At 44.5% G+C, this 25,067-nt stretch overlaps 1 protein-coding gene across 2 annotated transcripts in view; it reads right to left on the bottom strand.

The window, feature by feature from the left end:
* KANK1 (KN motif and ankyrin repeat domains 1) overlaps positions 1-25,067 on the bottom strand; it is a 126,018-nt gene that overhangs the window by 15,762 nt on the left and 85,189 nt on the right. For both annotated transcript variants that reach the window (XM_082204576.1, XM_082204577.1), the window contains 3 exons: positions 6,475-9,129; positions 2,620-2,835; positions 1,073-1,175 (listed from right to left, as the gene is read on the bottom strand). In XM_082204576.1, coding sequence (XP_082060702.1) covers positions 1,073-1,175; positions 2,620-2,835; positions 6,475-9,129 — 2,974 coding nt within the window. The remainder of the gene's footprint in view (positions 1-1,072; positions 1,176-2,619; positions 2,836-6,474; positions 9,130-25,067) is intronic.

Genomic DNA, 25,067 nt, shown 5'->3' on the forward strand with positions numbered 1-25,067 from the left:
AGGTTACCTGGTTAAACCCTTTCTGTCTGGGCAGCCTCTAGCTTCGTGGCTGTCTCAGTCGCTGGCAGAATCCGTCAGTGGGCGTTTCTTGAACTTCTTCCAGCAAAGAAGTTGTTTGACGCCAAGTCTCCTCCTACTCTCCCTGCGCGGAAGTCTTCTGCGCAGGGAGAGTGTGGGCAACGGAGTACCCGTACTCTCTCTGCTGGTCTCCGGCGAGGAGTCTTGGAGCCTCCTCTCCGATTCCCCCATCTGCCCCCCTTCTCCACTGGTGTTACGCTGATTTCCTTCCCCAGCAGATGGGCTGCCTCTCTCCCTACTGGGACCCTCTCCTCCATCCCTCTGGAGCCTTCCCTCCGCCTCAAGCTCCGATGGCAGTTCCCTGACAGCCTTGAAAGAGTTGAATTTTATTATTTTATTTTATTTTTAAAAGGAAAAAGGGAGACGGCTTATGAAATGGTGTGGAATTGCTAAAAAGGAACAGGATATTCTTCTTCCTGACCATAGGGTGTGGGGCACGAATGTCGCAATGGGGAAAAGGAGCAAAGTGCAGCCACATTCTAGTCAGCTCTCATTCCCGACATCATAAAAAGCTAGTTGTGGAAAGCATGTCGTTATTTGAGGGCTAGAAAAATGGGGATTTGCATGCAGAGGAAACTGTACACAGCAGAGAAACACATGGAACTCACAAAAGAAAGCGGAACTATTGAACGGAAAGCTAATCCTTAGGCTGTCATATCGTGAAGTCTCCTTTCATTTTTATAATGGACATTACAGTCGTACCTCAGAAGTCGAATGGAATTTGTTCTGGAAGCCCATTTGACTTCCAAAATGTTTGGAAACCAAGACGCCACTTCCGATTGGCTGCAGGAAGCTCCTGCAGCCAATCGGAAGCTGCAGAACCTACGTTGGATGTTCGGGTTCCGAAAAACATTCAGAAACCGGAACTCTCTCTTCTGGGTTTGCAGCGTTTGGGAGCCGAAACGTTGTTCGACTTCTGAGGTACGACTGTAGTCAGTTTTGCTGATATGACTTTGAAAAGGAAGCAGCTTATTTCAGACCTGGAACGCCTTACCCTCCATTAATACCGACAAACTGCAGGTTCTTCTTCCCATTCTCTTCCTTTTTCCCATCCTTTTTCTTCATGATGGACTTCAACATGCCCTCATTTGCACATACTGGGAGAGAGAGACAGAGAGAGCCACAAGAACTCATTTAAGTAAAGCTTTCACATCCCTATGTGTGCTGCTGTTTCAGATCTTAAAGCCAAGCTGCTCTGGTTCACCTACAGATTTAAGATGTACTGGTGTGGTTAAAAGGTAAAGGGACCCATGGCGACTAGGTCCAGTTGTGGCCGACTCTGGGGTTGCGGCGCTCATCTCGCTTTATTGGCCGAGGGAGCCGGCGTACAGCTTCCGGGTCATGTAGCCAGCATGACTAAGCCGCTTCTGGCGAACCAGAGCAGCGCACGGAAACGCCGTTTACCTTCCTGCCGGAGAGGTACTTATTTATCTACTTGCACTTTGATGTGCTTTCAAACTGCTAGGTTGGCAGGAGCAGGGACCGAGTAATGGGAGCTTACCCCGTTGCGGGGATTCGAACAGCCAACCTTCCGATCGCCAAGCCCTAGGTTCTGTGGTTTTTAACCCACAGCGCCACTCGCGTCCCACTGGTATGGTTATAAGCACATAAAGTTGTGTCCCAATGAATAATGCACTGGAAATTAGCCCTCCCCTGACCCCTCTTCCCCATGGCCATCTGCCTCCTCTCCCAGCCTTTGGATTATTTATTTTTTAAAAAATCTGTATACTGTAATTTCACCCAAAAACAAAAAAATTAAGAAAGCAAAGAGGTTTGAAACATTTATAATACAACAAACACCAAACAAAAATTGAAACAGATCACCAGCTAGTTATTACCTAAAACATTTTTCTGAACTGTTTGCATTCGCCTGACAGCAAACATGTAAAAGGGGATTCAAAAGGGATTTAGAAGTATGAGGCACAAGTGTTTTTAGAGCTTACTTTGAAATACAGTCGTGCCTTGGAAGTCCGTTCTGGAAGTCCATTCGACTTCCAAAACGTTTGGAAACCAAAGCACGGCTTCTGATTGGCTGCAAGAAGCTCCTGCAGCCAATCGGAAGCACCGTCAGACGTTTGGCTTCCCAAAAAACGTTCAGAAACCGGAACACTCAACTTCCAGTTTTCCATCGTTCGGGAGCCAAAACATTCAGCAACTAAGCCATTCGAGATCCAAGGTACTACTGTATACATTTCCTTCGTGTTGTAAGAGACAGGTGTCATTATATTTGGGTTGCTGAGATATTTATATTGTCTGCAACAATAGAATCGTAGAGTTGTAAGGGACTTTGTGGAATATGCAGCTGCCCCAAACTTTGCATTATCAGCGTCATCCTCTAACCAAATGGGCATGGAGCAAGGGTATAATTCTATTATGAATTACATTTCTCCTGCTTGAATTAATGACATTTTCCCTAAAAGAGTTCCACTTGAGAGTGGTGCACGAAGAAGCCATAATGGCCAGATATGTTTCTTTACAAACTAACAAGAGCACAAATAACAACAAAGCAAAAAAGAAATAAAGCAATAATAAATAAATTACCATAAAGCCCAGAGGCCAGCTGGTCATCTGTAAGATTAATTGGAGACATGGTGCTGTCTTGGGAGGGCGAGGCTGTCCGATCCAGTCCTGCTCCCACTAGGGTGGTCTTCTCCTTGCTTATTGTCCCCATCTCCTGACCCAGTTTCAGCACTTGGGAGCTTGAAACTAAATGAGAACTACCAGGGTGGCCACGAGGAACATGCAACAAATTGTCCGCTGTTAGCAAAGAAAGGAGTGGATTACTGAACCATGAAAGCTTCTGGCTTAATGTTTCTGTTATACAGTGGTCCCTTGGTTCTCAAACGCCTTGGTACTCAAACAACTTGGAACCCAAACACTGCAAACCCGGAAGGAAGTGTTCCAGTTTGCAAACCTTTTTTGGAAGCCGAACGTGCTCCGTTTTGAGTGACACACTTCCGTTTTGAGTGTTACACTGAGGTCTGTCTGTTTTTGCTATTTATTTTTCATTTTTGTGGCTCCTTTTTTGTTTTGTTTATGTGACTGTGTGGAACCCAGTTCAGCTACTGATGGATTGTGAGACTGCAGTACATTGTTTATTGCTTTCATTTTATGGATCAATGGTCTCGTTAAATAGTAAAATTCATGTTAAATTGCTGTTTTGGGGTTTGTTTTTAAAAGCCTGGAACGGATTAATCCACTTTGCATTACTTTCTATGGGAAAGCACGCCCTGATATTGGAACACTTTGGTTTTGGAACGGACTTCCAGAACGGATTGAGTTTGAGAACCAAGGGACCACTGTACTCAATTTCTAGTATTTTGTTATAAATGGAAATACCTCAAATATCCACAGTGCACAACAGTTTGCTCCTGTTTGTGGTCGCTTGGCCTCTTCTACATTGAAACCCACTTCTTAAACATGCTCACATTTCACTGGATGCCAGGAATAGACACCTCCTCCTCTTGCATCCTGGTCACAGAGGCTGTGGCAGTACAGTGGTACCTCGCAAGACGAATGCCTCGCAAGACGAAAGAGTTTTTCGTTTTTTGAGTTGCTTCGCAAGACGAATTTCCCTATGGGCTTGCTTCGCGAGGCGAAAACGTCTTGCAAGTTTGTTTCCTTTTTCCTATGGGAAACCGTTTCAATGCATTCCTATGGGAAACCGTGCCTCACAAGACGAAAAATTCGCAAGACGAAAAAACTCGCAGAACGAATTAATTTCATCTTGCGAGGCACCACTGTAGTAGTAGTAGTAGTAGTAGTAGTAGTAGTAATAATAATAATAATAATAATAATAATAATAATAATAATAATTTTATTATTTCTACCCTGCCCATCTGGCTGGGTTTCCTGAGCCACTCTGGGCTGCTTACAGCATATATTGAAACATAATAAAACATCAGACATTAAAGACTTCCCAATACAGTGCTGCCTTTAGATGTCTTCTAAAAGCTGTGCAATTATTTATCTCCTTGACATCTGATGGGAGGGCGTTCCACAGGTTGGGTGCCACTACCAAGAAGGCCCTCTGCCTGGTTCCCTGTAAATAAGTCCAGTGAAATAACTTCAAATGTTATCTGTAAAACAATTTGAACAGATAACATCTGAAGTTATTTCACTGGACTTATTTATTTTTTTAAAAAAATTACCATTTTGCTTTGCTTTTCAGAATTCAAGGACATCAGTTTTTACTTGTATAAAAAGGCACTGCTGTTCAATGACCACACACAAAAAGTTAATAATAAACAGTCCCTCCCATGGGGTAAATCTAACACCTGGAAATGAAGCTGGTTACTTCTATATCTCACACTTCTATCTTCCAGAGAAAAAGATGCTCATGGACTTTCTGCAACAAGGTAGCTGCCAAAATAGGGGGTGGAGTATTCATTTATTTTATTTAAAACATTTATTAGTCATGACTCAGAGTGCTTACAAAGCGAGACATAAAATGTAGCATTTCTTTTTAAAGAGACAATGGCCCTTCAGCATTTTGAGAATAAATTATTTCTAGTTTCTTCCAATAAATGTGGAGTCTTTGTGGAACACCATTAAAAGCTAAGCTTTGAAAGCCGACTGATTCATGACAGCAAAATGCATCCAGTGAAATGTGGAAGGATACAAATTCCAAGTTTTAAGAGCTCTTCCTGGAAGATGCTGTAGGCAGCTGGGAGAAGCTGGAATGGACTTCTGCCTTTTCTTCTTCCTCACCCCCAAGAAATGGCCCAGTAAAATCCAGCGTCTTTCAAAATGTGCTTTTCCTTCTGGGAAACCGTGATGTTTTTGTTTTTCTTATTATTATCCTGGTACATCTCCTATACACACATTAAACAACTGCAAATATTTAACAAGATGTTTCCATTGTGGTGGTTTCCAAGAAGGAAAGAGGGGGGGAAACGTTTTGAAAGATACAGGACTGTTGTTGCAAAACAAGGCCAACTCTCAAAGGCTGCATGAGACTTGGTCTGACACATGGAACTACTATTACTTAACACATTAAGAGACTGGGCTGCCATTCATTTTAAGGCCTTTAAATATTTTAAGCTGGAGGTCTGTGCGGAAAATATTTTCTTTAAAAAAACAAGTAGCAATGTAGCCCTCAATAGCCACTATATGGCACGCTTGAATAAAAACAAATAGTGGAAACTTGTGTGACTTCCCACACCAATTTTAAATGTTACTTTGTGTAAGTAAAATGATCAAATCCCTTTTGTAAATCAATTAAGGGCTTCTAAAATCAAAAACAGTGGGAAAAGTCAGCAAATTAAATTATACTATTAATTAAATTAAATTAAATTAAATTAATTAAATTATAGTAGAACCAGCGAGAGCAATGAGCCTCGTGTCACTCATGTTTATTAATTTCAACGGATCTACGTGGAGTATAAATTTGTTGGCTAACACCCAGCAGGTTTAGCTTCTGCTAAAATAAAGGCTTAATTTCATGCAAGTGTCTAGGACCTAGTTCTCTCTAAAGTGGGAAACCTACATCTACCATAAACAGCCACTTAAAACTTTAAATTTTTTTTAAAAAAAAGATTCCTGCAAATTGGACAAAGAGAAGATTGTACCTGCGATGGGGATTTTCTTAATGGAAAAGCATTTGAGCTAAGTGAGCCCCTACCTGCAGCCTGAAGCTGTAAGGCCCGGGCCTTACAGAGAACATAAGACTAGGGGATTAGGTGCAATGGTGCAAATTCATTGTTAAATAATGGAGGGCTGGGATAATGGTCAGCGTATGATGGCTGTTCAGAGAAATCACTTTTAAAAGACCAGACCACCATAGGGAGCTACAAAATCTGGACACGTCCCATTAAGACACTAATAATTACAGGTCACACAGATAATTGTGTGCGTAATAGCCAGCATCCCTAGGACATCTGCCCATAGTACAGAGGACAGGAGAAGCAGTGTAATGACAGACCTGCCTTTATCTGCAGGTAAGCAACACTGAGAAACAGAATTAGTTATGACGAATCAAAAGTATAAAGGCAGTGGGAGCAAACGTCCCTAGTCTGCAAAAAGTTCACAGAAATGAGACAACTGTGGTAATAGCTGTTCTACTCTATAAAATACCTCTGGCCGTAATTTTAGAAGCACTTCCTGCCATTAAGAGGGGTCTGAGCTCTTAAGATCTTGAACTATATAAAGGTTAAATTCCCAGGAAACAGGACAGACGATTATCCAGTCACTGGGTATTTTTAGGCATTTTAGGTATTCAAGCACTGACACCGCTTTTATCTATTCACTGCAATCTAAGACTGGCATCTCCTTCCCAATCATTTCAGTCCTGGAAAGGCAAGTCATGACATAAGCAGTTTGGTGAGAGCGACTCGTGCCCCTACTTTTAAGGCACCAGCAACCTTTAAGCAAAGGAGAAAGCCCCCTCCAGCATACCTGCTGCCGAAGTTCTCTCCGCGCACTGCTTCGACATATCCAAGTTGCGCAGTTCCTCGGTGCTTGCATACTTCATGACGCTGTTGATGGAGGACAGAGTGCTGATGAGCTGAGAATTAATAGAGCCGATCTGTGAGTGGGGCTGTCCAAACGCATCAGCTAACTCAGAATAGTTTTCAGCAAGTAGCATCTGCTGCTCTTGAACGAGCTTCTGGACCCGTTCGATGTAATGATCCAAGCCGGTCTTCATCTCAGGCTGAGAGAACGGGCTGTCCAGCCCAAGGTTCCCCCAGTCAGAAACAGAGTCATCCCCAACACCAATGCTTCTCGTGCCGGGCGGCGCTACAGACACCGGAGGAGGACCACAGGCAATGTTTCTCATTTTCAGGCCCACTAGATAGTTCTCGTTAATACTGATCTGCCCCACGCCACAGTCTTTGGTCTTTGTTAGGGAGGGTTTGTCCAAGCTAGCTGTGCTAGAAAGCACCGTCCCCACGCCAATGGAACGCGTTTTAGCCGCTGTATTTACATCCTTGACCCTTCCATCCCCTATAGCGACTGTCCTCATCTCAACAATCACAGTGTTTGTCTGCTTATCGCAAGTGCTCAGGAAAGTGTTGGTGCCAGAATCCGTCAAGGGAGCTACGTCCGTGTTGGTGAACTGGTCAGCTTGTTCTAACACTGTGTTGGTTCCCTGGGTCGCCGTACGAGGCACCGCCATGACTCCAGTATCTGCCTTGCAAGCAGGTTCCGTGTTGGTGCTGCGGGAAACGGCCTTGCTTGCTGGGCAGACTGTTTGGACGGGAGAGTCTCCGCAGCCTATGGACCGAACTTCCTTGATTTTCAGCTCCGTCTTACGCAGGCTTAATCTGTCCACGGATTCTTCCGTATTGACCCCTGTTTCGCAGACGGACCTTTCCGTGCCCACACCCTTGTCGCACATCTCAAGAGAGCTCCCCGTGCACCGATCACACATTTCTTTTCTCTCCTTCACAATCCACCAATTCATAGGCACATCTGGGCCCGCAGCTGAACTGTGCGATTGAGGCCTGCACAATACTCCAACGCTGCTCATCTGCAGATGGCTCCCCACGCATGAATCAACCACATCCACGTGACCTCCCACCATTTGGTCTTTTGTTTGTACGACTGCTTCCACCGCTCTGCTGAAGACAAGGGGCTGCGCCATCATCGCCTTGTCCATTTTCTTCCTGGATCCAGCTGCCTGCAGCTCATGCTTTAATTTGGTCATCTCTCTGTCATGAGTCGTTTCCCTCAGCTGAACTTCCAGCCGGTAGATCTTATCTTTGAGGGCTTCGATGGTCTGATGCTGGAGCTCTAGTTCCCTCTCGGCCTCTGTAGGCAAGCCAAGCATCCCCTCCGTCACCCCGACGCTCGAATCTTTAGTCTTCTGCTCTGTTCCTACTGCTACATCCCTGCACTTTATCAAAGCTCTGCTGTACACAACAACGTCGTTCATGTTCTCCTCTGAGCCCACGGCAACCGATCTGCTCTCTTTTGCTGCACTCGCTCGGTTCACTCGCAGGTTAGATGGAACGTCGTAGCTGCTGTCCTGGATCTTCTTCTCCAAGGCTTGCATTTCAGCAGTCAACTGCCTGAACTCTTCCACCCTCTCTGAGCTATGTTCCACACTCCCCATGTCTTCCTCACAGTCTATATAGAGTTCGCCACCCCCTCTGGCTGGAGAGAGGGGCTTCCACTGCTCCGCATTTCCTGCGCTATAAGATCTCTTTCTGAAATGGCCTGTGTCGTTCTGGTTGACAACCCTTTGGCTTTTGAGCTTCTCCACCATCTGCCTTTTCTCCTCCTGCAACACTGAAATCTTAACCTGGAGCACAGGGATAGTCTTGACTTGCTCCTCAAGCTCCTTGAGGCGCTTGAGGGCAATGGCCATTTGTTCCCTGATGTGTTGCAGGTGCACCGGGCTGACGTTAGTCACCGGTGTCGATATCCCTGAGCTCAAGGGGCTGTGGCGGATGGAGCTCCCTAGAGAGGATGCAAGATAAAGATTATATTCCCCATTGCCCTGGTATCCATTCTGAAACTGCTGAGACATCTGGTTGTGGCCGCTGGACCCCACAAAGGAAGGGAGGGAACTTGTGGAGCCCATGGCTCCAAAACTGGAAAGCCTTGGCCTCCGAGATTCTCCTGGAACTGCCTGCATCGCCATCTTCTCCTGCTCCAATCTCCTCCGTGTTTCCATGAGAGTTTTCGTAACGCGGAGGTTGTGGCGAGGCGGCTGTGGCGAAGGAGGCCGGAGCTGTTTGCTTTCAGGGATAGTTAGGAAGCTTGGAGAGGCTTCAAAGGACAAGGACGGTCTTGGGGCGGCGGCGGCTGGGCTTCGTGCTGCAAAGAGCGAAGACGAATGTTTGTTTTCATCACTGTTGGACGAAGACAGAGATTCATTGGATGTCCATCCGCTGTATTGGCCAGAGGTGTTTCTGCCGGCTGCAAAAGGTGGCGTCACTTTCTGCTTTTTCTGAATGTTCAGTTTCTTAATAGTATTTCCCTTCTGTATATCCTCCACATACTTGAGAAAATCCAAATCAAGCTGGTAACCGTAAGGTGTTTCCACAAAATAGGGGTCCTTCTGATTTCTGTCATCCTCCCCATTCAGAGCATTTTCATCTTTTTCTAAAAGAAGGAAACACACACACATTAAGCATAAAATCCTACATAAAAGGGTTTGTTTGTTTGTTTGTTTTGCTAAATTATAAGCACTCTATAATTTGGTAAGTTATAAGCACTCTACTCAGACAGCAGAATCAGTGTTCCACACTGGAAAATCTATTGCATGTCTCTTGATTAAATTTTTAGCATGCACACATTTTCCTTTTAAGACTGCGTCAGCAGAATTTTAAACCACAAAGCAGGTGGGTACATTTCTCACAGGCTTTACATAAAGCTGTATTTTTAAAAAAGAAACAGCAAGACCCTGTTAATACCAATACTTTAAAAGGAATTCTGTATTTCTACAACATCCCCAGTATAGTTTCCATGTGAAATTCAACTATTTGATATGCTGTGGTGTTGTGCAAGGGAATTCAATACATCTCAGAGCTCTTCCTAAGGGCTACTTCCCAAAAAAACCCCAAACCTCTCTTGGTTTACAAATGCTAAAAACAGACAAAGTTATTTGGATTTCAAAACAAGACAGTCCAAAGGAGGAGGATCTCCCTAGCACATTCATCTCTGATTGTTCATGCAACCTATTTTATATTCCTATACGGTGCAGAGTCGACACACTGAGAACTATGCAGGCAGACCATTTCCAGAGCAGTCTAAAATATCTCAGATGAAAGAGAAACTGTCAGCTCAGATGTCAGGACAGCCCAGCTTCCTGGAGACAAGGGAGAGGCATGTCGCACCAAAGCAATCTAAATAAAACTGCAGCAGATCTGCTGAGCTTCTGCAGGAAGGATATTTATGCCTAGGGTGGCTCTGCAACCTGCTTCCCATTCTCAAACATAGAAACGCAGCAAGAACTTCAGAGCAAAGCCTTCATTTACATCAGCTTGAAGTTTCTCTTTCCGTCCCTCCACGCTTCTGTTCAAAGTCTAAACCGGCCTCGCTCTATTTCCTGCAATCGCAGCTCCGTACGTCACGCAAGCTATTTTGCCTGCGAAATCCCTGCCTCCCAACTTTCTCATTCTTCAGCCCTTAAAGGGAAAAAGTACTCGGCATTTATATAAATACAGCAAAACAGAGCACAAACGTTTCATAGGCTGAGATTCCTCCAATGAGTTCATCAGCTCAGATCTCGACGGGGGGAGAAGCTTTTCATTTCTCTACTCCTTTCCAGCACAGATCTCTCTCTCTTTATTGCAGCAGACACCTCTTAAAAAGGCTCACAAGTCCCACTCTTTTCATTAACATTTCTTCAGATTTGAGGTTTTGCTGTTGCGTTTTTTTGGCTTCTCCTTAAGAAATAGTTTGCATTCATAATGTTTAGGAAGCTAAGTGTATACTAAGCCCTCTGAAATCATGAAATACTTGAGCCATTCTTTGATATCTTAATGCAAGCTGTTGAAAAAACAAAAAATGACTCTGCACATCCTTTAAAAAAGACACAAAAGTGGCTGCATCATATGACATTTCTCCTGTGTGTGTTTGTGTGTAGGGAAAACTAGTTTATACAGAACTTTTAGAAGGCAGCCCTGTTAAAGGGAGGTTTTTAATGCTTGATATTTTCATTCTCTTTTTAGATATGCTGTAAGCTGCCCAGAGTGGCTGGAGAAACCCAGACAGATGGGCAGGGTAATATCATCATCATCATCATCATCATCATCATCATCATCATTATTTCACACATCACTTGGGAAGACAGGCGAACTAAGGTCAGTGTCCTGGAAAAAGCAAAGATCACCAGTGTCAAAGCAATGATTCTTCAACATCAACTTCAACACAACATGAGTGGTCATGTTGTGCGGATGCCTGATTATTGTCTTCCAAAGCAACTATTCTATTCCTAACTTATGAATGGAAAGTGTAATGCTGGTGGTCAACAAAAGAGGTTTAAAGACTCTCTCAAGGTAAATCTTTAAAAAAGTAGTATAAACAACAACAACAACTGGGAAACACTGGCCTGCGAGAGCTCTAGTTGGAGAACAGTCTTTACCAAAGGTTTCATGGGCTTTGAAGACACTCGAACTCAGGACACAAGGGAGAAACGTGCTAAGAGGAAGGCACGCTTGACAAATCCACACCGTGATCAACTCCCGCCCGGAAATCTATGTCCCCACTGTGGAAGGACGTGTGGATCTGGAATTGGCCTCCACAATCACTTATGGACTCATTGTTAAAACTGTGTTTAAGGAAGACAATCTTACTTGGCTACGAGGAATAGCCAAAGAAGAAGAAGAGAATAATAATAATAATAATAATAATAATAATAATAATAATAATAATAATAATTGTTATTATTATTCCTACACAATATATGCAGAGAGCTGCATAAAAATAATGCTGGGTTTCCATACATGTCCACAGGTGGCACAACAGTGTACATTGCCCATCCCTGGCACACACATTGTGTGTACTCATGTAGAAAGAGTACTTGCAGATAGCAGCTCATGGAACACATCCATATCCTTAATGCTGTTTTTGTCTGTTTGTTTGTTTTTAAGACAGGTTTTAAAGCAGCGGTTTCTGTGCGAGGCACAAGGGCCAAGCAGGAATTTTGAGAGCAAGGTGTCTAAAGAAGTAAGAAATAATAACACAGCCTGATTTCATACAAGTTTGACTCCCCACCACCCTACCAGCAAAAAAAAACTTGAACAATTTAAAACATTAAGAAAGGCGGGTGGGGTGGGGGGAATACTCACAAATAAATACATAATCAAAATATCCCTCTAATAATCACCTTCTAATATTGGAAGTCAGGTGGTGGGTGTCAACCAAAATGGAGCCCAAAGGGGGACTGGCTGATAAAAATGAGAGAGAGAGAGAGAGAGAGAGAGAGAGAGAGAGAGAGAGAGATTGGTACGCAGAGGGGAACACACAGGTGTGCAGAAGTACGGGGGAATTAAATAATAAATCTAGACATGCGCACCTGTGACCTACGAGATAAAACACAATAATGTTCCTATAAAAGCGGAAATGTTTCGTGAATATCACAGTAAAGCAAAGCCGGCTGGCCGGCTTACGCAAATAGATTTATTTACATTCTGAAGAGGGTCAAACAGTTGCCCAACCAGCTGTTTCTTTGTTGGTCTAACCAGCAAAACCGCATTCTGGCCAGTAACCGGGACCTGCACACCTAGAAAATCTTCCCAAAGCAGCTTCATCTGCTTCCAGGTTTTTGTCAGTCTCTGGATACAAGGCCATCAGCTCCTCCCTACCATACTAGCTGTGGAGAAGCTGTGGCCTCACAAGGGGTGGGTGAAGGATGACAATATTATTATTATTATTATTATTATTATTATTATTATTATTATTATTATTATTATATTATTATTATTATTATTATTATATTATTATTATTATTATTATTATTATTATTATTATTATTATTATTATTATTACCCCACCTATCTGGCTGTGTTTCCCCAGTCACTCTGGACAGCTCCCAACAGAATATTAAAAACATGATAAAACATCAAACATTAAAAACTTCCCTAAATAGGGTTGTCTTCAGATGTTTTCTAAAAGTCAGATAGCTGTTTATTTCCTGGGAGGGTGTTCCACAGGGAGGGAGCCACCACCAAGAAGGCCCTGTGATGAAAGCGTATTAAAAGAAAACAACCGCCAGAAAATCACCACCTCATCCTTCCAAATCCACCCCTTAAAGATGTTAGCGGAGGAGCTAAGAATTTGAACTCAAGTCACTTGCTCAGTATTAAAAAGATATGCTCCCTGGGCTGAGTTGCCACTTAATCCAATCGCCTCCACCCTCAGCCACCACCGCAGTGCCCAAGGATTGCCCACAAGAAGATAGCAGGTGTCAGATGGTGGTGGTGGTGGTTGCTCGTGAGCAACCAGGCAGGACTCCGACCTGGCTTTTACAGGTTTTAAATTGCAGAATCCGGGAGTGGCCTCTTCCGGCTTCTTCCCCAACCTAAGAACTTTGACACCCCAAACCTCCACCTCCTTGCATTTCACCCCTCTGCGCAAGCCGGGTGACGGAAGTGGCGTGCGTCCCTCCTGGCCAGTCTGGCTAGGTGAGGCACTGTTGCTCTCAGCAGCATCCTTGAGCTTGGCTGGCCCCTTCCCTCTCTTCTCTGCTGGAGGTGTGGGCTTTCCCCACCACTGGAAGAGGTGGGCACCACAATTCAAGAAGGACACTGACAAACTGGAACGTGTCCAGAGGAGGGCAACAAAAATGGTCAAAGGCCTGGAAACGATGCCTTATGAGGAACGGCTAAGGGAGCTGGGCATGTTTAGCCAGGAGAAGAGGAGGTTAAGGGGTGATATGATAGCCATGTTCAAATATATAAAAGGATGTCACATAGAGGAGGGAGAAAGGTTGTTTTCTGCTGCTCCAGAGAAGCGGACACGGAGCAATGGATCCAAACTACAAGAAAGAAGATTCCACCTAAACATTAGGAAGAACTTCCTGACAGTAAGAGCTGTTTGACAGTGGAATTTGCTGCCAAGGAGTGTGGTGGAGTCTCCTTCTTTGGAGGTCTTTAAGCAGAGGCTTGACAACCATATGTCAGGAGTGCTCTGATGGTGTTTCCTGCTTGGCAGGGGGTTGGACTCGATGGCCCTTGTGGTCTCTTCCAACTCTATGATTCTATGATTCTAGGATCTGCTCCTCAGGAGTTTCGGAGGCTCCCTGTATCACAACGGTGTCCCTGCCTCCCTCCCCTCTTCCGATGGCAGTCCCCTGGCATCCGGCAGTTACTTGACCAAGCTAGAGTGGTTTTGTCAGGGAACTGCCATTGGTTCAGGAGGGAGAGAGGAAAAGCCGGATGGATTACAGAGAGCCCCCAAAGATCGTAGAAAGCAGCTCATCCTCTGCGGGGGAGAGTAACCACGCCTCCAGTGGAGAGGAGCTGTAGGGTTCGGAGGAGGCGAGGCGGCGCCAGGACACCTTGCCCGGGCAAAGCAGGGAGGGGAGAGGTCTCCCTCCCGTTACCCACGCCCTCCTTGCGCAGTAAGCTTCCACGCAGAGAGGGGAGGCGCAGACTGGGCGTCAAGAAATTACTTTGCTGGGGAAAGTTTAAGCCCCGCCCACTCACGGAGTCTGCCAGTGAATGAGCCAGCCATGAGAGAGTGGCGCTCTGGACAGAGAAAGTTTATTTTGCACCAAAAGCAAGGCTTCACAGCTGAACAGGGAGGCATTTGCCTGCTTGCTCTCAAGCAACCCCTTGGAAACCTAACAGGTTTGGACTCTGGCCTTGGCTAGGTGGCCTGACTAGAGGACAATGTCCCCAATGCACCTTGCAAAATTGTGCCTCGTGGGACTGTCAAGTGTCAACGTCCGCAAACGCAACCCTGTGGGCAGGGAGGGGAACAGAAGAGACACGGAAAAGGGGGACAACTTCGTTTCTTTCCAGATGGCTTACTTTCTTCAGCCTAAGAAGCCCCGCTTTTAATTAATGGAGACACACCTGGGGGATCCAAAGTAGCTCTTAAGCGCATGCTTTTCCATCAAAAGTGATGAAGAGATCAAAGCACTTGGGGGCCCCCCATTGTGTCATCTTGACATGAGCCCCCCCCCCAATGCTTTGGTCTCTTAAGGGACATGCGCTGTCAGATCGCAAGTAATGTAATGTCAATTTCTAGAGGAGGTCTCCCTCCTGTTACCCATGCCCTCCTTGCACAGTAAGCTTCCACGCCGAGAGGGGAGGCGCAGACTGGGTGTCAATAAATTACTTTGATGGGGAAAGTTTAAGCCCCTCCCACTCACGGAGTCTGCCAGTGAATGAGCCAGCCATGGGAGATCTCCGAAAGATCTAATCTTAAGGAAAGAACCATACTGTATAATTAAGATTGGCAAATTTTTAATTTAATTTTAAATTTATACAATTTATAACTCTGTCGCATATGCTATACAAAAAGCAGATACTCCTGCAATATTATTCCAGTTCTGGGACTCCTGGGCACTTTTCTTCCAAGGTCCAGAAGAGAATTTCTTTGGCAAAGTATTTTAGGTTATCGAACAACCTTCCTTTATGCTTGAACTGCTGGCAACTTCTCCTGACCTGGAGCAATTTTGGTGCAATGATTGTCAAGTTCTATTTCACTGTTTGCTTTGCTTTGCTTAAGCACTTAAAAGACCATAAAACGGCCTCTTTCCCTCCTACTTAAGGGGTTATTTTTAGCTTCTACCATATTAGGATTAGCCTTATTTTCTTGGAAGGATGCAAACATAGGCTCAGAGATTTCAAGTGCTGAAACTGTGACCGTAGGTACTGAGAGCAAAGAGTTGTGCTGAATGCAGGCATAATAAGCAGTATACCAACATTATGGGATGGAGGGAGGGAGAAAGGAATAGATTCTGCAGCTCTGACAGGGCTTCTCTCAGTTCTTAATATGTAAAATTGTTCTCTGAGATATTTGCAAAAAAGTCCAAAAAGTACTCGTGATAAAGATTAAGTGAGATGTCATTAAAGGTTGGTTTCCCCCTGCAGTGTATGGAGATTTCTCATATATTTATTCTGTAGAACTTTGGGGTAGGATGTAATTTGGGTTTTTGATTTTAAGTAGATGAGAGATCTTGCTGTTTCTAAATTTACCTTAAATTGTATTTTTGTGCTGCCTGTTTTCTTTCTTTAAGAATTGTTTTATGCTTTGAGTGCCATCTTGGGGGGTCTTTCCGGTCAGAAGGCAGCACAAATCAAATTTATGACATTAATACTCGCTTTCCCCCTTCCCCAAACAAGAAAAATCTATTGCTTACATGTAGGCAAGGGAAGGTGTGAAATAGCCAGTACAGAACTTCCTCCGCTTGGCAAAACCAAACAGTCACAGGCAGATATTGGAGTGATCGTTCTGTGATATTATGGCAGCGGAAAAAGCTGTATTCTAACTTTTGAATAAATTGTAACTTTTGTTTTAAAAAAAGGTGCCCAATCAAATAAGGCATAACTGTAAAAATCATGCTCATTTGGCTAGTATATCTGAGGTAATAACAATCATTACTCCTTTAACTTTTTTGCATATTCAAACAAAGCACTGCCCTTGAGTGTGCAAAAATCTCAAAGAAAATGGGTAGGTCTCTTTAGTTAGATGTTTGACATTGGTGCATTCTTATCTGAAAGTGCTTCAGGAGTGCCAGTCGCAAAATAATTGTGTGTGTGTGTGTGTGTGTGTGTGTGTGTGTGTGTGTAATAACTATGTTCTGGGAGCCTTTTTGGCTGAAGAGAGGGGTACAAATCCTTTCAATAAATAAATAAAACGAGCTGTGTGGCATAATGCAAAGAGAGCCATTCCTAAGATAGCCTTATGCTTTCTGTAGGAAGTCCGCTATCTCCTGCTTGTCTTGTTTGTGGAGAACACACAATACTGATCTTACACACACACATGCTACTGCTGTCTATTAGCAACAGAGAACATTCCTCAGTACCAGGAAAAATATGCAAAGGTAGACACTCCACACTGACTCTCATCAGTTGCTTACAAGGTTCCTTCACATTTTGCCCGGCAACATTCTTTCTAGGAGGGCCACAGACTTGCTTTTAAAAAAGAAGAAAGCCAGCTCGGAGCCTTGGGCACCTGCCCAGGGAAACACCAGCAAAATGCTCTGCAGGCTCCACAATGCCCCTGGGCACTGGGTTGGCAATCCCTGGTCTAGAAGCACTATTTTGGAGAGGATTAATGAAAAGAAACACACATTGTTCTCACAGTTCTGTATTGCTGAAGCCTTGAGACCTGGCTAGCCACTTTGACTCAGACAAATTTGCCTTCTCTGCTTGCAGAAGACAGAAATCTGTGTAGTACCAACTCCTCAAAGTTCTCAAAGATCTCGCTTTGGCTGGGCCATCAAGAATTGAAAACGGCTTGCTCCGGATGAGTGAACCAAGATTCATTGTATACCTTGAGGGAAACCTTGACAGTGAGTAAATTCAACCAGTGTACAAGAGCAGCTCTGAAGGAGACCTTAAAACCATCACCTTCCTCCCTCATGGAAACAAACCACAGGAATGGAGCAGGCATGGCAAGGGAATATAACTCTCCCAGAAAACCAAACATTCCCGAGACGACAACAACTTCTTCCTGGGAAACGTGGATGTGTCAAAGACTCAAACACATTCTGTTGGGAGTTCTGTGCTGGATTTTTTAAAAAAGAGAAGTATTCCAAAGAGAGAGGAAAAAGGTTTGTATGAACAGGCAGTAAGTTTGCAATGTGCTCACAAATGATAAGGGGCACCAAGGTGTTCCAGACATACAATCACATTTGGTTAATTGCATTCCTGTTGAGTGTTCAGAGTCCTGGGCTGCTGCATTTGAGCACCTCCTTATGCCAATAACAAGGTCAGTAATTTTATAATTTCAGAAAATACTCCTCTCCCATCCCCTTTCCCCCTTAAGGTGAACAAACACTCCCAGCTCAGGTTTAGCTATGTCGAAAATGCTTGGTAATTTACAACACAAGCTATTCATTATCGAAGCAATTGCCTGAAAACAACTTACTTTTTTTTCAAAAGAAAGAAAAAGAAAATATATCCAGCTTGTTCCCTAGGTTAAGATAGCTCACTCTGCTCAGTTAAACTTGATTTAAAGAACATACTATCTCCTAACACACTATAATGCCACAGGCAAAGAAAATATAAACTCTTCAAGAATGCCTCAGAACAGAAGCACTGAGATGTTTCGCTTAGAGATAGATACCCACCATGTCTCATGTACCTTGCTATGTCCAAGCAGAAACGGCACATTAAAGCTGAGAATTAACTCTTTTTTTAAAAAAGTACACGTAAACATTCATTTAGAGGATGGAAGTTGTGTTAAGCAAGGGGGAAACAGGCTAAAAACAGAGACACACTCACTCTCCTATGGCCATTAGTCTAACAGAGTTACTTTGTCCGAGAGAACAGTGCTATCTTTATGTTAAAAGTTGCAGTGAGAAAAGCAAGCAGCCAGCACAGGTAGGAGCAGATAATTATTGGGGGGGGGGGGATGAAACAACAGAAGTTACGAAGTTACATTCCCTAAAATTTAAGTCCTTCTCTCCCCCCCCCCCCGCCCTGAAATCTGCCAGTGTTACTTACTTATTTCGTGAAGAGCAGAAAGTTGCCGTGTGTTTTCCTTGCAGGAAGTTTGGCTTGAGGCAGACTTTCCTTAGCTTTGCAGGGAATATGTGCTTCTGACACATAAGCAGGCAAGGAGCCCAAGGCTCGCTGTGGAGAATTTATTTATACTCATTTGGAATTTCCTGACAAAATTCTCCCCTGCCTGCCAGGCTCGGCTAATGGAGCTCCACGGCGCAACCTCTCCCGGCTTGTGCAACATCATTCGCTGCACCGTCAAAACGTAGACGGCCGCTGTTCAGGAGGAGCTGGATTTCAGAAAAACAGCTCTATGGCAGGAGGTCGCATCATGTGAACCACGAAGAGTTGCACTCCTCTGATCATGTCGAACAAGCCAAATCAGACAAGAGGGAAAGAAAAGGCAGCAGGACTCCTCTCGCCCTCCTCATTCCTTCCCCTTTTGACCCCACCTCCCATCGCAGGCAAAGAAAGGTTCGCGGAAATAATACGGTCAGGATAATTGTCTCCCTTGTAACCATACCACAGGCTGCTTTCAAATATTCCTGGTTTCCTTTGCCACATGCAGTCTGTTTTTGCTCGCTTTTGTCCAGCCCAGCTTGCAATTTGGAGGCTAAAAATAAAAGCTTTATTCCGCCTGGGAGGCAGGCAAAAATATTTTGCTGGAGGATGTGGCCAAAAATGAGACAAGTGCGCTTTCTAAAGGGGGGAGGGAAATTTGTCCGAAATAAAAAGACAACCTTCCCAGAGCTACTATATCAAAAAGGCTTCCCTGAACATGCTTTTTTTTTTTTTTTTTTTAGTTTTCAAACATTATGTTATCAATCTAACCGTGTGCCCAGGCCCAGATATCCGACATTCACAGCACCGTAACAAATCAATTACTGGGAAATGTCAACTAAATCTGTTCCATCTTTTTGCCGATATTGCAGATTAGGAAAATATTAACTGATTTGTTTTGTTTTTAGTAGATAATTTCCAGTGTAGGTCAGCTGTCGAGAGAGTCCAAAGTGTAGGGGCTTCGAAAAATACCCTTATCTCGAGGAAAGTATCAGAATTTGGAAGTACGTTTTAGTGACTGGTTTGAACTGTTTGCAAAGGAACATTGTGCTCTACACCAAACTCCCGCAGTCAGAAAAAGGGTTCAGGGGTGCAATACAGTTTCACAAGATCAAGCCCCCCCCCCAACCGTTTCCAAATGATCTGCCAAGAGCTCTGCAGCAACAGCAGCACATTTCTGCACAAACCCCAAGGGTTTAAAGTGGAAATGACCAACGGCGTTGGCATGTTGGCATGACCAACAGCATTCACGTCCCTCCGTCTGAATCAACGGTGTAGCTGGCAAACCAGCTGGCGCTGGTAATAAGCCCCTCAGGACACAATCTGTGACTAGAGGAGCAAGCTGGGTCCCTCAGGGCATAAGCCTGGTCTTTTAGTAGTACAGTGGTACCTCGGGTTAAGTACTTAATTCATTCCGGAGGTCTGTTCTTAACCTGAAACTATTCTTAACCTGAAGCACCACTTTAGCTAATGGGGCCTCCAGCTGCCGCTGTGCCGCCAGAGCACAATTTCTGTTCTCATCCTGAAGCAACATTCTTAACCTGAGGTATTATTTCTGGGTTAGCGGAGTCTGTAACCTGAAGCGTATGTAACCCGAGGTACCACTGTAGTAGTAGTAGTAGTAGTAGTAACAACAACAACAACAATAATAATTTGTATATACCCCACCCATCAGTCTGAGTTTCCACAGCCACTCTGGGCAGCTTCCAACAAAATATTAAAATACAATGATTCATCAAATATTAAAAGCTTCCTTAAGCAGGGCTGCCTTCAGATGTCTTCTAAAAGTTAGAGTATATTTCTTTATTTAGAGTTTATTTCTTTGACATCTGGTAGGAGGGCATTCCACAGGGAGGGTGCCACTACCAAGAAGGCCCTCTGCCTGCTTCCCTGTACTTCTTGCAGGGAGGGAACCAATGCCAGAAGGCCCTCGGAGATGGACCTCAGTGTCCAGGTTGAACGATGCGGGTGGAGACGCTCCTTCAGGTCTACTGAGCCGAGGCCATTTAGGGCTTTCAAGGTCAGCACCAACACTTTGAATTGTGCTCAGAAATGTCCTGGGAGCCAATGTAGGTCTCTCAGGACCGGTGTTATATGGTCTTGCCAGCCGCCCCCAGTCACCAGTCTAGCTGCCGCATTCTGGATTAGTTGTAGTTTCTGGATCACCTTCAAAGTTAGCCCCACGTAGAGCGCATGGCATTATTCCAAGTGGGAGATAACCAGAGCATGCACCACTCTGGCAAGACAGTCTGCGGGCAGGTAGGTCTCATCCTGCATACCAGATGGAGCTGGTAAACAGCTGCCCTGGACACAGAACTGACCTGTGCCTCCATGGGCAGCTGTGAGTCCAAAAGGACTCCCAGGCTGCGCACCTGATCCTTCAGGGGCACAGTTACCCCATTCAGGACCAGGGAGTCCCCCACACCCACCCGCCCCCTGTCCCCCAGAAACAGTGCTTCTGTCTTGTCAGGATTCAACCTCAATCCTGAATCAATGGTGTAGCTGGCAAACCAGCTGACGCTGGTAATAAGCCCCCTAGGCTACAATCTGTGACTAGAGGAGCAAACTGGGGTCCCTCAGGGCACAAATCTGGTCCTTCAGGGAGTGAACAATCGCACCCAGAACCGCCATTTTCCTGGCCAACCCGTCTGCTGTGTTTCCTGCCCTAGTCACCTGTTTCTTATCTGGTTTAAGCTCATTTCCCCTATTGCTCTCCATAATTCATTTCAAATAGTTCTTCAAAAATGTTGCTGCTCCACTTGGATCTGATGACAAGGAGAAAAAGCACTGGCGTCACCAGTAAACTCCATGCTCCTAGACTGCAGCTCCCAGTCCTTTTTAATAATAATAATAATAATAATAATAATAATAATAATAATAATATTTTTTTATTTATATCCCGCCCTCCCAAGCTGCAGCCGGGCTCAGGGCGGCTAACAGCAATAAAATAATACAGCATTCTAAAATCATTTCATTATAAAATTAATTCAAATCAAATTGATGGCAACCATTGGGTTAGAGTTCTGTGAAGATTGCCAAAGGAGGGAGTCAGGCTGTGCCCTGGCCAAAGGCTTGGTGGAACAGCTCTGTCTTGCAGGCCCTGCGGAAAGATGTCAAGTCCCGCAGGGCCCTAGTCTCTTGTGGCAGAGCGTTCCACCAGATCGGGGCCACAGCCGAAAAAGCCCTGGCTCTAGTTGAGGCCAGCCTAACCTCCCTGTGGCCTGGGACCTCCAAGATGTTTTTGATTGAAGATCGTAAGTTCCTCTGTGGGACATACCAGGAGAGGTGGTCCCGTAGGTACGAGGGTCCTAGGCCGTATAGGGCTTTAAAGGTTAAAACCAGCACCTTAAACCTGATCCTGTACTCCACCGGGAGCCAGTATAGCACCGGGTGAATGTGATCTCGCAGCGAGGACCCCGTAAGGAGTCTTGCCATGGCATTCTGCACCCGCTGGAGTTTCTGGGTCAGTCTCAAGGGCAGCCCCACGTAGAGCGAGTTACAATAATCCAGTCTGGAGGTGACTGTCGTGTGGATCACAGCGGCTAGGTCAGGGCGAGAGAGGTAAGGAGCCAACTGCTTATCTTGGTGGAGATGAAAAAATGCCGCCTTTGTTAAGGCAAGTATTTTCTCATTTCAAATATTTATGAATCACACACAAAGCAGTAAAAATATTAGAAGAGGCCAGATAAAATTATTTTTCCAGAAATATTTACTGAAATAAAAGATACTTCAAAATTCATACAATATCTACATTTAAAAGCTTGGGAGACCAAACTGTTGAAAACTGCTTCTCAGAAAAGGCCACAATGGTACAATACTCTAGCCTGAAAATGGTACTAAATGGTTGATGGTACTGAAAGAACCAAGAATCTTTTTCTCTGTATTGGCCATCTGGCTGGGCAACCAAAGCAGTTCCTGTACTAAAACAAAAATATTCAAAAAATATCCACCGCATTGCTCTCAATCATCTGTTTAGCCTTCTGTATTTTATCTGTGTTGTTTTAATTTGTGTAAACCACCTTGAGTCCTAATCTGGGGGGAAAGAGGAGTGTTGTTGCAGTTTTGTTGATAGAATGAGAGTAACAACTATATTTTATATAAAGTTAGGGAGGAAATCAGGTCATTTCTTAGCCAGATGATTATTAAACTCAATTCATACAGATCACGTCTTTTTATTTTCAGTCTTCTGGGGTCCTGGTTTTGCTTTCAGCCTTTAGGAGTGAGCACTAGGCTGCCAGGTCACCAAACCCTGCTACCATTCAAAACAAAAGCAAGGGGAGCAAATAGTTCTTTAGGACAGAAAATCTAATATGCTTGCAGTAAACAGATGGTTCGGTGTATAGAACGGACCCTGTCAATTCTGCCAAAGGGAGGAGAAGAGGTTTTCCAAAGCAGAAGACAAACACAGCAGCAAAAACACTCTCTTTGCCATCTTCCATAAAGTCTAACAAGAGACACATTTCTGGGAACATGCCCACTGGGAAACTGTTGAGAGAGAGGTTCACAGCACACTTTGAGTGAGATTTCTTCTTTTGCCTGCTCATGGCCCTTACAACGGAACCCTAAACTTGCATATATGGCAAAGGGTTTTCAAGTGAAATACAGTGGTAACTTGGTTCTCAAACGCCTTGGTTCCCAAATGCCAAAAACCCAGAAGTGTTCTGGTTTTTGAACATTTTTCAGAAGCTGAACATCTGATGCGGCTGTCGGCTATTGTTTCTGGGGCGCCTGCACCAATCAGAAGCTATGCCTTGGTTTTTGAACATTTCAGAAGTCAAACGAACTTCCGGAATGGATTAAGTTTGGCCCTTTTGTTTTTGCTATTTATTTTGCGTTTTTGTTTTGGTCTCGTTAGATAGTAAAATCCATGTTAAATTGCTGTTTTGGGGGTTGTTTTTAAAAGTCTGGAACGGATTAATCCATTCTGCATTACTTTCTATGGGAAAGCCCGCCTTGGTTTTGGAACGCTTTGGTTTTGGAACAGACGTTGGGAACGGATTAAGTTTGAGAACCAAGGGACCACTGTACTTTCATTTCACAGGCACCTTCAAAATCCCTACCTCTCTCATTCTCCTCCACAAAGGTAAACAGTCACAAAATCTTCCACCGTGATACCCACAGGTGGAATGTCCACGCCAAACAAAACCACCGGAAGCCTCCAGGGCAGCCTCAGAGCCACCAGGTAGCAGCCGCTGAGTTGGGCAGAAGTAGTTACGTAATAAGGCAGTACTAGCTTGTTACCTGTTTACTCCACCTTTCCTCTAAGGAGCTCAGGGCAGCATTTATGACCTGCCCTTCCCATTAATCCTTAAGACAACCCTGTGAAATTGTGGAGGCTGGAATATAGGGAATAGGCGGTGTCCACATGTTACACCCAAAGCGTGTTCTCTCAAATCTTGGCCACCATAGTAGCTCAAGGGGTTGCTGGGAACTGTAACTCTGTGAGGGGTAAACTACATTTCCCAGAATCCTCTGAGGGGTAGGGGGCCTTGGCTTTTAAGATAGAGGGTGCCTGCAGCCTACATATAATACTCTAGGCACTGTGCTTTTAAAATAATTATTGGTTTTTTTAGACCAATTATCTCACTGAAAAATGTTCAGTGTTTTCTTTTCCCACGGAAAATTTTCCATCCCATAAGTGCATTATTAACAATTGCCAATTGCAAGTGCGGTATTAGGCAAGACTGGCGGTTTCAAAGCTTTAATTAATGTTTTTCAGGGGATTATCTCCAGCAGATACACGAGAGAAGCATATTTCAGGTCAAACATCTATGGTGTACCGAGACAAAAACATTAACGGTGGGCAGTTTTTCTAGCCTGGTTTACTACAGACAAGTAAAATAAATGTGTTAAATGATATCGCTCTCATCAGGAAACGTTCCAATGCAAATCATGTTATGCAAAGGAACCCAGTTCAAAGTTCTCCTGAAAATCTGCAGCCCTAAAGGGGTTTCACAACAAAGTGTCATCTCACAATTCATTCACAGCCTGAACAACCGATGCATAAGTAAAGTAAAGGGACCCCTGACCATTAGGTTCAGTCGTGGCCGACTCTGGGGTTGCGGTGCTCATCTCGCTTTATTGGCTGAGGGAGCTGGCGTACAATTCCCAGGTCATGTGGCCAGCATGACTAAGCCGCTTCTGGCGAACCAGAGCAGCGCACGGAAACGCCGTTTACCTTCCCGCCGGAGCGGTACCTATTTATCTATTTGCACTTTGATGTGCTTTTGAACTGCTAGGTTGGCAGGAGCAGGGACCGAGCAACAGGAGCTCACCCCATCGCAGGGATTCAAACCACCGACCTTCTGATAGGCAAGTCCTAGGCTCTGTGGTTTAACCCACAGCACCACCTGCGTCCAAACCGATGCATACCTTAACACACAAAAAAATACAGTGGAACCTGGGTTGTCGAACGCTTCAGAAATCGAACATTTCGGCTTTTGAACGTCGAAAACTGTAAGTGAATGCTTCCATTTTCAAATGCACCTTGGAAGTCAAACGGTTTCTCCATTTTTTCAATGGATTTTGCCGGCCAGTAATTGCGTCTCGGTTGTCGAATGTTTCGGAAGTCAGTCTTCCGAAATGAATTATGTTTGACAACCGAGGTTCCACTGTACAGATAACTAGGCTGTGACAAAAAACGTGAGAATAGAGAGGTGCTGGCATGATCCAGTTGTGCAGTTCACACATCACAGGACCATGATCTCACACAAAAGCTGTATATTTAAAAGCACAGGTGAGCAGGTTATTCCTGAATCCACTCCCTGTAAGAATAGGTGCCAACAAGCAATAGGTGCCAAGAAGCAAATGCACTTAATATGCAAAATGTACATGAGAAGATTTCATAAATGGGCAATT

Source organism: Podarcis vaucheri, assembly GCF_965113315.1.
Source record: "Podarcis vaucheri genome assembly, chromosome: 17".
Lineage (NCBI taxonomy): Eukaryota > Metazoa > Chordata > Lepidosauria > Squamata > Lacertidae > Podarcis > Podarcis vaucheri.